Source organism: Martes martes (genome assembly GCF_963455335.1).
Source record: "Martes martes genome assembly, chromosome: 3".
Taxonomy (NCBI): Eukaryota; Metazoa; Chordata; class Mammalia; order Carnivora; family Mustelidae; genus Martes; species Martes martes.
In genome coordinates, this window is record NC_137890.1 from 67,671,752 (window position 1) to 67,684,680 (window position 12,929).

A 12,929-nucleotide genomic window follows, 5' to 3' on the forward strand; every position below is an offset into this window, starting at 1 on the left:
TTAAAAAGGCAGGAAACAACAAATGTTGGAGAGGATGTGGAGAAAGGGCAACCATCCTACACTGTTGGTGGGAATGCAAGTTGGTGCAGTCACTTTGGAAAACAGTGTGGAGATTCCTCAGAAAATTAAAAATATAGCTACCCTATGACCCGGCAATTACACTACAGGGTATTTATCCCAAAGATACAGATGCAGTGAAAAGAAGGGCCATATGTACCTCAATTTTCATAGCAGCAATGTCCACAATAGCAAAACCGTGGAAAGAGCCAAGATGCCCTTTAACAGATGAATGGATAAAGACGTGGTCCATATACACAATGGAAAATTACTCAGCCATAAGAAAGGGTGGATACCCAACTTTTGCATCAACATGGATGGGACTGGAGGGGATTATGCTGAGTGAAATAAGTCAAGCAGAGAAAGTCAATTATCATATGGTTTCACTTACTTGTGGAATGTAAGGAATAACGGCGGGGGTGGCATTAAGAGAGGGAAAGGAAAAGTGAATTGGGGCAAATCAGAGGGGGAGAAGAACCATGAGAGACTGTGGATTCTGAGAAACAATCTTGAGGGTTTTAGTGGGGAGGGGGTGGGGAGAAGGGTGAGCCTGGTGGTGGGTATTATGGAGGGCATGTATTGCATGGAGCACTGGGTGTGGTGCATAAACAATGAATCTTGGAACACTGCAACAAAAACTAAAGATGTATTTTATAGTGACTAAAATAACACAATTTAAAAAAAAGAAAAAAGAAAAAGAATCAGCTTATATGCAACACTTAAATTCCCCTGGCAACTTAGGAAGAGCTTCTAGACTAAAATCTATAGTACAAGCCATGGCCATTCTCTTGTTTTACCTGGCTTGCTCATTCTATTCCTTCATCTCACCTTTCACCTTTAGCATATCCTTGGACTGGCCCATACACATTGTACCTTCATGTTAGCATGGTCCCTCCAGCAACCTGTTAGTTTGCGCATACCTGTTATTTAATCAACATATGAACCACAAATGTCAATTCTAGGCTCCTCTGTCGCTGAGTTATGTCAGAATGGGATAGAAACTGAATCAAGGTTTCCTATAAAGAAATGGGTCATCTGAATCTTGAGTGGCATTTTCCTACGATAAGTAAGCTAAGATCAGCAATAAAAAAAATAAAGTCTTTAAGAAATAAGAATAAGGAAGAAATAAGGCATTATAAAATGGATATACTAAAAATTGAGCACTCTTGCCTTTTGTCTTTTAATATAAAGAACTGTGAGTGTTTTGTGAATTGTTACTTAACTCTTACCAAAGTTAAAATAATGTTGCTTAGGAGGAAAGTATATTTAAGGTTGTCCTCACAAAGAATCTCAATATATACACATATGCAGATATATTTTAAACATGGTTAAAATGCAATTCAAATAAAGTTTATAATCACTAAATTCTAAATTTATTTTCTTATTCCTTGAAATCTAGCCATTATTAGGTAGCTTGCTTATCTTAGTTGTAGGTAAACATTTTATTTATAATCAATGTCTGAAATTGTCTATAAATTAGCAATACTACTTAAATGATACAATTAATTCTGTAAAAGCACAAGACTTCCCCCCTCAATCATTTGCAAAATCCAGCATGATTTAAAAACTTCTTACATGAGTAAAATGAGTAACACATAGTAAGGAAAAGGTATAGATTAGGTTGGTTGGAAACTTCTGTTTTCCAGAAGTTTTCAGGGGTTCTTGATTCAAAATTAAACCAGGATCTCAACTCTAAGGAAAAAAAGTTTCTTATCTTACAGTTTTGGAAGGTATTGTTTTTTTTTTTTAAATACAGTTGTTGCCAAATCAAAGATACAAATAGATAAATTCAAACTTTATTGCTTTAATTATTAAATAAGCCAAACCAAAACTTACTGTTTTAATTATTATATAGCATTTGTTAAATTAAAGAAGATATTCAAATCAAGGCCATATAATCACTAAAGAATTATGTTAAGATGCAATATCCTTTTCCTTTTCAAAACCTGAGAAATGCAAGCTATATATTTTTCACTATTTTTTTTATATTTTTATTTATTTATTTGACAGACAGAGATCACAAGTAGGCAGAGAGGCAGGCAGAGAGAGAAGGAGGGGAAGCAGGCTCCCCACTGAGCAGAGAGCCCGATGTTGTGGGGCTCGATCCCAGGACCCTGGGATCATGACCTGAGCCGAAGGCAGAGGCTTTAACCAACTGGGCCACCCAGGCGCCCCATTTTTCACTATTTTAAAGAACAAAATAAAAATTGGAATATTTAATCTTACGTTAAATTCAGTACCAAACACAAATACACACTGGCTTTTATGTATACTCATTTATATTATATCTTATATGGTTTCAAAAGAGTGATGAAGGTTTATTTTAGGCAAATGATTAATTTATTTCAAAGGATCACTCAAATTGATAATTTAAAAATGTCTTTCTTATTTGCTTTATAGTTTAATTCATATTTTAATAATTTAAATTCCAATTATTATTGCCAAGATATTATAGGCAATTTTACATCCCATTAACCTTGCTTTGTTTTAATTATAAAGATCCTTTGTTAGATTCCTTTAAATGATCCAGTTTATAATTTCAGCCTGTCCTAGGGAGTACTTTAATTCAGCTGCACATTCATCAACTGTTTTTGTCCTGTTAATTGTAGACAACTGCACAATTGCTTTCTCTAGCTATGATTGATGAATTATATTCACGAGTATAGCTGTTAAGTAGGATAAACGTTTATAACAATTTCCACTTAAAGATTTTTAACTTCATTCCCACAAGGACAAATTAAAAACTGATATTCTAATGACCAAGAGAAACTGTATTTTTATATGCTTCATTCTAAATTATTAGAAAAAGTTAAGAAAAAGACTGTATGTCCATGCAAATGAGATAAGAGTGTATAAAGAATTTAATTTGTGTTTAGCAAATAGGAGGCCTCAACAAATAGAAGCCAGATAAATGGAGTAATGTGTATTTAGTATAACTATATCTCAACTATCTCAATATGATATTTTTTTACCTGAAACCCCCAAGTTCAAATTTATGAAAGAGAAAGGTCTAAATTGAAAGGAGAGGAAGCAAACTATAAAGTTGAGAGTCAGCAAAATTCTGAATATATGTTGTAAGTAATGACAACAACGACAACAACAAAACTTCCATTTTTAAAGCCTGTGTTGCAGCAGTTATAATAAATGTCATATATTATTTCCAACCTTCAGAGAAAATGGGCAAGAAAGGTGTTACACCCTTCTACAGATGTGCAACTATGTCAGAGGGAGATTATGTTACATGCCTAAAGTCTGAGAGTTCATCAATACAAGAACTGGTATTTGAACGCCATACAAATGATACACATACGTGACGTGTTGTAATAGGCCCTGTGGAAAGAACCCTACAAAATACACGATAACAAAACAGGCCCTAACACTACGTATGGAAGTACACACCAGGGGAACTGGAAGGTGCTATGAGAACACAGGAGGGCACCTCATCTGGAATAGGGATGGGGTATAGCTGTATAACCCTATAGGGATGGGGCCAAGGGTTGGCACTCAATGAAGACGTTTTTTCATTGAAGTATGAGAAATGAGTGTCTTAAAGCAAATGCCCGTCTTCTCTGCACTGTGGACGGCTGGGGAAAACATTCCAGTATCAAAGACAGCAGTCTCCATCTGGTTCCCCAACATCTGGGCCAGAGGCCTAAGGCTCCTATCTTTTCTCTCCCTTGTTCTTTTACACTGGTTATTTTCAACAGTCTCCTTTCTTCTCAAATGTGACACCTACTTTTCCAAATTTTCTTCATTTTCAGTAAATGGTCCTACCTGACACTTCATAGAGAAAACAGAAGGTATCATCAAAAACCCCTTTGAGACCTGATGCCAACATAACTGTCTGCCTCTTTTCTCAGTGCTTTTCTGCAAGGGGCCAAGCCACGTACCTCTATCTCATTCCTCTAAGAGTATTCAGTGACCATTTAAAAAATACTTGAGTCCTTCCTTTCTTCCAAAAAATACCCCACTACCTCAAACCCACCTCCAGCAATCACCTTATCCATCCTCTTCTTGGCCAAACTCCTTAGAGTTGCTGTATGTGAGGACTACACTCATCTCCCACACATTCCTCAGCTCAGAATAACCTAGCTCCTGAACCCAGTTCTCTCATTAAATCACCACTTTCTCAGAAATCATTCCCTGAATCATCTGCTCCCTATTGTACCCTTGACTTTGGCACATTTATTGTATCAGTAAATGTAAGACTGTTGTCCCCACGAGACTGTAAGCTCTCTTACAGCAGGGCCTGGGTCTCAGCCCCGCATCTTTAGCACACAGGAATTCACCAGCGTACACGTGAATGAAATCAACATTGACAGCCTCGTCACTGAATCCAGTGGTTTCTTTCATCCTAGCTTGAAAACCCTTTTGCTGACTGTTCATTTCATCTCAAACATTCTAGCCATCATTCTTTCCTTCATTCCTCCAATAAATATTTGTGATTGTGAACTACGTGTTGGGTATTATTCCAGAAACCAGGAATAGATCAGTGAAGAGGATACAAGTTCTTAAGGAAAGTACATTTTGGTGGGGAAGATAGATGTAAACAACGAAAATAATCTGAGATGATCTTATTAAATGTTAAAACAGAGCCATGTGATGGAAGTGTGGTAACTCAATAAGACAGGTCAAGGGAGCCTCTCGGAGAGGGTGACATTTAAGCTGATTCCTAATGATAGAAAACAGCCAATGATGTACAGCTGTGGGGAAAGAGGATTTCCAGCAGGAACAGTAGTAAAGTGGCCTCAGGTTCTCTGTTCACTCTACACAGGTTCGCTGAGAATCACATCTGTATCCTTATCTACCATTTACACATAGAAGCTGAGGATGCCTAAATCCAAATCCCCCTTCTATCTGTCTCTTTGCAGAGTTAGAGACTCAAGTTCAAGATGCGTATTCAACATTTTCACTGAGAGATTTCACAGGTGATACAAAATCAGTGTAACCAAAGGTGAAACCATCTCCCACCCAGCCCATGTCCTTCCTTCTGTATTGTTCTAAGTAAGCTATACTTACAGTATAAACTATCCAGCTTTCAAGCCAGAAATCAAGTTATCCTTGATTCCTTCTTTTCCCTCTCATACTTCAATCTATCAGCAATTCTCTAGACTTAATTTCTAAAGGATACTTTAATTCTGTCCACTTCTTCCTCATACCACTAGTAGTCAGTCTATGACATCATCATCTTAAATGAGATTACCCTAACTCTGATTAAATTCAGTCTAGAGCCCCTGAAGTCCATTTGCCACAGTGTGGATTATGCCTAGCTCTCTTCAATTATATCACAGCACCCTTAGTATAGCTTAGAAACCCCTTCATGGCATGACTCTTGCCAGCGATCCTGCCATGAAGGGATGACCTTGCCTCTACATGGCTGGTATACAACAGGCACTTAAATAGCTCTTGGCTGACTAAAAAGAGCTGTCTGGCAACATGTCTTGCTGTCTCTTGCTTCCAGGCTTTGATATCACACCATTCTCTTGGCCCAAATTCTTTCACGGAGCTATCTTCTAACCATCTCTCAGTTCTCAATGAAGATGACATTCTATCTGTATACACTTTTTTTTTGGAACCTCCTGGATTTTTTTTACTAGGTTCACAGCAACCTTGAGTAGAAGACATAGAGATTTCCCAGATACCCCCTCCTCACACACAGGCTTTCCCCCATTATCACCATCCCCTACCAGAGTGGTACATTTGTAACAAATGATGAACCTAACTTAATATAGTATTATCACCTAAGGTCAATAGTTTACATTAGAGATTACTCTCGGTGTTTTACATTCTATGGGTTTCAATACATGTATAATGGCATTTATCCACTATTATAGTATCAAACAGAGTAGATTCACTGGCCTAAAAATCCTCTGTGTTCTGCCTATTTATGCCTTCCTCCTCCCTAACCCCTGGCAACTACTAATCTTTTTACTGTCCCTATAGTCTTGCCTTTTCAAGAATGTCATATGGTTGGAATCACACAGTAGTAGCCTTTTCGGATTGGCTTTTTCCACTTAGTAATATGCAACTAAGGTTTCTCCAAGTCTTTTCATGGTTTGACAGCTCATATATACATATTTCTTTTGGTAAAGATTTTATTTATTTGACAGAGAGAGAGCAAGAGAGAGAGAGAGAGAGCGAGAACGCACAAGCAGGGGGAGTGGCAGAGGGAGAGGGAAAAGCAGGTTTACCACTGAGCAGAGAGTCCAATATGGGGCTTGATCTCAGGACCCTAAGATCATGACCTGAGCTGAAGGCAGACGCTTAGTTGACTTAGCCACCCAGGTACCCTGACAGCTCATATCTTATTATCACTAGATAATAAATATTCCATCGTCTGGTTATACCATATCAATAAATGGGTATCTACTGAAGGACATCTTGGTTGCTTCCATGTTTTGGCAATTATGAATAACATGGTATAAACATCTGTGTGCAGGTTTTTACATGAACATAAGTTTTCAAGTCCTCTGAGAAGATATAAGGGAGAATAACTGCTAGATCTGCAGTAACAATATGTTAAGTTTTGTAAAAAACTACCAACCTATTTTGCAAACTGGCTGTACCATTCTGTATTCTCACCGCCAATGAACGAGAGTTCCTGCTGCTCTACATCCTGGTCAGCACTTGGTGTTGTCAGCGTTCCAGATTTTGGCCATTCTATTAGGTGCGTAGTAGTATCTCATTGTTGTTTTGATTTGTATTTCCCAGATGACTTATGATGACAGGCATATTTTCCTAAGCTTATTTGCTGTATGTAGATCTTTGCTGAGGTGTCTGTTAAGGTTTTTGGCTCATTTTTTAATCAGGTTATTTTCTTATTGTTGAATTTTAAGAGTTCTTTGTGTATTTTAGAGAACAGTTCTTTATCAGAAGTGCCTTTTGCAAATATTTTCTCTCAGTCTGTGGCTTGTTTTTTCATTCTCTTGACACTGACTTTTGTAAAATGGTATTTAACTTTAATTTAGTCTAAACTATCAACTCTTTCTTTCATGGATCATGTCTTTGGTATTACATCTAAACAGTCGTCACCAAACCCAAGGTCATCCAGATTTTCTCCTATGTTATCTTCTATACATTTTATAGTTTTGTATCTTACATGGAGATCTCAGATCCATTTTGAGTTAATTTTTGTGAAGACTATAAGGTCTGTATCTAGATTTATTTTTTCACATGTGGATATCTAGCACCATTTATTGAAAATGCTATCTTTGTTATATTGTATTGGTTTTTCTTTGATAAGTTTTTTGAAAACCCTGATACTTCTACCACTGGAGAATGTACCCTTTTCAGTCTAGATTAAGCGTCCTATCTTATACTTGGATTAATACCTATACCATCTCTATCACAGCACCCTTACAATATTGTATGTGTTATTCTAATATTAGCCTTTTCCCAAAAATTCAGAACCATGTTTGTCTATTTCACTTCTCTATTCCCATCTCCTATAATAGTATTTGGTATGTAGTAGGCGCTGAATAGACATTTGCTGTATTAATGTACACATGATCTATTCTTTCATATTATAACTACTCATGTTTTAATTTTTGTTCCAAAGTCATCTTTCTTAATAATTGGTATGAAAAATGAAAACAAAAATCTATAATAGAACAAATAACATTATGGTGAACATTTTGAAGGTTTCTATAATTCCAACTCTTTTCCTAAAAAACAAAATAAAATGAACTCCAACCTCTATCACTGAACAGTAAAATAGTATCAAAACTAAAAGCTCTGGTATCAGCAAATTTTTCACCCTTCTCTTTTCTAAGACAATAGCTATAATCTTCAGTGCTGAAGATTCAATTATATTAACTCTTCAAAGAGTTACTGACAAGATAATTTCTGTTTTTTTCCTTCACAGTTGAAACAAATTGACAAAATTAGCATGTATATGAATTGAGAGATTTCTATAACTGATACGAAAATGAAGTCTGGGCAACATTTTTTTTTTTTTCTATTTTTCATCCCCTTCAGATGGATAATAATCATGATCAATTTTTATCACAAAAAAGTTTTATAAGAACTGTAGTATGCTATTATTATGTAAAATTAGTATTTATATTATAAAAGAAAACTGTTATTTTCCTGCATCTTTTGCTTTGTGGTGAATGTAAAATTTATTCTAACTTTTAGAGATGTGTTATTATGGCTAAAAATAATTCAGTCATGGAATATGTAAGTGAGGAATATACAATAAAATGAATTATAAAAACAGAGGTTATGTCTCTGAATTATAATAAAGTGATAGGAGAAAACTATTACTAAAAAGGAATCCTAAAGAACATTTAATTTTTAAAAAATAGGTTTCATTACCATATATAAACTAATTTTCAAAGAATATCTTGTGAAATATTCTTTCATGACATCTCCCTGGACAAAGAGAAGTTTTACATACAGTAAGCATTATTCCCTTATCATCAACTTAATTAAATAAAGTTTCAAATAAGAAGTAAGTAGATTATGCCAAATATTCAGTTGTTATTTTCCAGAGAATACGTTATATCATAGAAAAAACACTGTAATGGATGCAGGTCATTGGCTGACAGAAGCCGTACATCTCAAAATGGTGACAGGTAACATCTGTCTCAATGTATCCACTGCCAATAAAGTATTGGAAAAATCACAGTGAATAACTGTTTATCCTAAAGTGATAAATATAATAATGGGCCCAAACATAAATTTACTTACAGCATCATCTTAACAATGGGGTATATGAATTCCTAACCTGACCATATTTAACATTCTTCACATTTTCAGTTGGATATCCAAGAGCATGATATGTTCAGGTAAAACCACTTCACGTGAACTGAGATGGGCTGAGGGAGCAAACACTGAGCATGGCTTTGAAAACAGATGGAGTGGCAGATGGGACTGCAGACTGGGTTCACTTGATCTGTGTTAAACAACTTTACTACCCAGTAAGACAGGGCTCAAATCTTACAAAAACCTTATAAAGTTTGTTCCTTTAGTTCATAGATGCTTTTTCCCACCCTAAAAATAAATATGATTTATATCTTAAACTTTGTTCCTTTTAATTACCTGTGTGATAAATTATTTAACTCAAGTATATTTTCTTACTCATTTTTGGAACAGATGGTAGGAGAGCAGTTGCCTAGTGGAATAAAATGTACATGGATTAATTGTCTAAAAATTGTAAAATTAATTACCTTCCTTCATTGATGAGTTCAATAAATGCAAGTCCTGCATTCTTCTGAATAGAATTCTGCCATTCCTAAAGGAGAAACCAAACCAAATATTAGAAAAATGAGCATGTAAACAAAAGTAACATCTGGTTTAAGGATCATATTGATGTTGTTAATAACTTCCATGTTATATCATTTCTAAATCTTTTAAAAATATTTCTAACAAATGTTGAAATACTTTGTAAGAAATCGAAATTTTAAAAGTAGCTCTGTATCACTTAGTTCAGAAGGTGCTTTTGAATTTGAATTCCCAGTAAATCTCAGGCTTGACGTGGACTGAGAAAGTGAGGTTACAGAAGGTTACAGAAGGTTACAGGTTACAGAAGGCTCTCAGCACAAAGCCTTCTTCCAAAAGAAATAAAATAACTAGTCATGCAACTATACAAGCACTAGAATCATTTGGGAAAGAAAATACTAGCCCTGAGTATAGAGATTTTTCACTGAGGCTGCAAAACAAAAATCAGAATTATATACACGAGATTTAAATTGATTTTGAAATTAAATGTTCTAGTTACACATGCATTCCAAGTGACTGAAAAGTACATAGGAAAAAAGGTTACGAATGAATTCTTTTGAATTTGCAAAAAAAAGGGGAAGAAGAAAATAATATTAAAACTATATCCAAATGAAACCTCTCTTTGCTAATCTAGTTTAGAATATATTTGTTCATTTGGCAGTTCCACCGTGTCATCATTATAAATTTGTGATTGTTATATAGTGTTTTGGATTAGGAAAGCATATTGCTTATTTTGTAAACTTCCAATGGCATATGTAGAATATGCCTTAACCATTTTTTAAGGGGTATTGGTTTATTTTAGTGATTTCAATTTTTTGCTTTTTTATATACCTGGTAAATTGCATTTTTTGGATTAAAAATCACATCCCTTTCAATAGTACTATAAATAAATGCATCCTTAATACATTTTATACAAAATCCCTATTGGTCACTCACATCACTCTTCTACAGATAATTTTTCTCCATGAGAAAAGTTGCTAAGTTGCTACACACCGAGGTAGTCAGCTGACTTGTCACAAATTCATCTTCACAAAAAACAGTCTCTATGTCAACCCTTCCCTCTACTCTTGATCATATTGCCTTTTTAAAGCTTTGCATACATACTGGGAATAAATGTGGTCCCCAAAAGTAGGTACTTGGGTTTGTAAATATTTTCTGCTCAAAGTAAATCTGTGAAGAATTATAGAAGAATGCATCATGAATCTATGTTTCCCCAGAAGGGAGAATCAACAACTTGGGAAAAGAGATGTGGAAGCCTGGAGACAGTAATGATCTTACGAAGGCCTAAATGGTTCTATGGTTTGCTAAATGGTTTTAGCAAAGCCACTTTTAGCTATCATATATAATCTTTAATGAAAATTCATCTAAATGACAAGATCAATCTACCATTTTACAGTGCTTATTAAAACTTCAAAATCATTTCTGTTGAAAATAATTACAGCAAACTCTTTTTCCTATATTTTAATAAAATGGTTTCTATTATTATCCTTTTATATATTTTATATATTCCCATATACTTATTGCAAACCAATATCCCACAAGATGTGCAAATTTCTCAGGAATACTTGATATTTATTGTGATACTAGCTTCGAGAGAAAACTGACTCTTATTTAACAAGAACCATGACACTCTGAAGAATAAATTCTTACAGACAACTTCTTAAACATGATTTCCTTTTTAATACTGTTTGTACACCAAGGCTCTTTTATCAGCAGAAACTTTAATATGCATAGGATTTTTCAAGAAGATATTTCAAAGTATATATTCAGGTACTACATATGCATCCCAAATTATACCGTGTCTAAAAGATCATAGAGTAAAATGTTTTAAAAACTCTGTTCAGATCAAAGATCAAACAAAAGATACCTGTGAGGTGCCTCAGTCCATGAGACACTAATTTGCAATCTTTGATAAAGGAACAGCAGAAATAACTCTGAGTCAAGTCAAGAACATTAGAGTTTAAAGGATGAGAAAAAGCCAATGAAAGTGTATAATTGCAAAACTTCATTCAAGAATATATGTTTTAGAAGAGTGATTTGTCATTTTTGAGCAAGAGGAAACAGTAGAAGATCGTTTTATATGCCTTTCTAGAAGAGAAACAGAAGGGCCTATACTGCACTGGTATTTCAAATAGGGAAATGGAAATTAAGAGACGATACAAAGAAAAGATGTCAGGACTGGATGAGAAATTGGATTTAAGGGCTAAAGTAAAAAAGTGGAACAATATAGGGTTTAAGTTTTTAGCATGAATGATAGAAAGAATGGTAATATTACTATGCAAATAAGGGTACACATTTAAGGAAAATCGTAGGGTTGCCTTTTTTTAAATTAACATATAATGTATTATTTGTTTCAGGGGTACAGGCCTGTGATTCGTGAGTCTTATGCAATTCACAGCACTCACCATAGCACATACCCTCCCCAATGTCCATCACCAAGCCACTCCCTCCCTCCCAACCCTAGGGTTGTCTTAAGTTCATATTTGTTGGATTTAGAGTGATGATGGTATATCAAAATGGAAAATGGATTTTGGAATTATTTGCACAAAAATATTGATTAAGGCAAACCATCAGGCAAAAGTCTCTAAAGATGGAATGAGCACTGGGTGTTATATGCAAGTGATGAATCTCTAAATTCTACCTCTGAAAACTAATAATGTACTATATGTTAACTAAATTAAATTTAAATAAAAATTGTTTAAAAAAGAAGAAAAAACACAAGGAGGATCAAAAGACCTAGGTCTGGATGAATTTTGGGAATCACTCACGTTTTTAAGATTAGGAAAAGAAGCTGAAAACAGGCATAAGAAAAGATCTAACAAAATTTAAGAACAGTAGCAAAATATTATAGTACCATTTAAAAGAAAATAGTTCACTTATTACACAGGCTTAACAAAACAAAAACATACAAATAAAAATCTTTGATCATTAACATTCTCTTTTTTAATGATTAAGGATTTAAGTTTTGTTGCATGTGAACTATAAAACACAAAATATGGTAAAGCACAAAGTGCATGAAACATACATTGAAAAGCACAAAAAAACAAAAAAGATGCCATTCCAAGGGAGGGGACAGAAAGCTAAAGCCACACTGGCTGTAGCTGAGAACTGACACAGGAGCTGATGCCTGAGCTGGCTCTGGGTCTGGAGCTGCCCATCTCTGATGCTGGTGGATCTGGGAACGGAGTTGGCACTAGATGTGTAGCTAGACCAGCTCTAGAGATGATGCCGAATCTGGCTGTATCTCAGACTGCAATGCTAGAGGTGGTTGTGGAACTGACTCTAGTTGTGGGCTGACTTCATGTATGTTGCCAGACCTGGTACGAAAATTGGTGATGGAGAGGACTCCAGTCTGGAGCTGATAGTGTCTCTGGGGCTAGAACTGGAGCTGGAGCTGTCACTAAGTCTGGTGCTGGTATGAGAGCTCCTGCTGGGGTTGGCTGTAGCTCTGCAGCTAGCCCTAGCACTATTTCTGGAGCTAGTGCAGAAGGTGGCTCTAGCTCCAGAGTTGCTGCTAGGATGAGTTCTGGACTTGGCCCTAGCTCTGCAGTTGCTGCTGAATCAAGTACTGCCAATTAATGACGGAAATCCCTCTATCCCTGGAGCTGGCTCTAGCTCTGCTCTGTAGCTGGCCTGGAGCTGATTCTAGC

The 12,929-nt window shown here is 35.5% G+C and overlaps 1 protein-coding gene across 1 annotated transcript in view; it reads right to left on the reverse strand.

Moving 5' to 3' along the window:
• Nucleotides 1-8,028: 8,028 nt before the first annotated feature.
• LOC308340233 (neurobeachin-like) overlaps nt 8,029-12,929 on the reverse strand; it is a gene marked incomplete at its 5' end in the record, with an annotated part of 71,738 nt that continues 66,837 nt past the window's right edge. Inside the window, one exon of the mRNA XM_080799393.1 lies at nt 8,029-9,292. Within this exon, the coding sequence (XP_080655519.1) occupies nt 9,224-9,292 (69 nt within the window). The 3' untranslated portion in view covers nt 8,029-9,223. The remainder of the gene's footprint in view (nt 9,293-12,929) is intronic.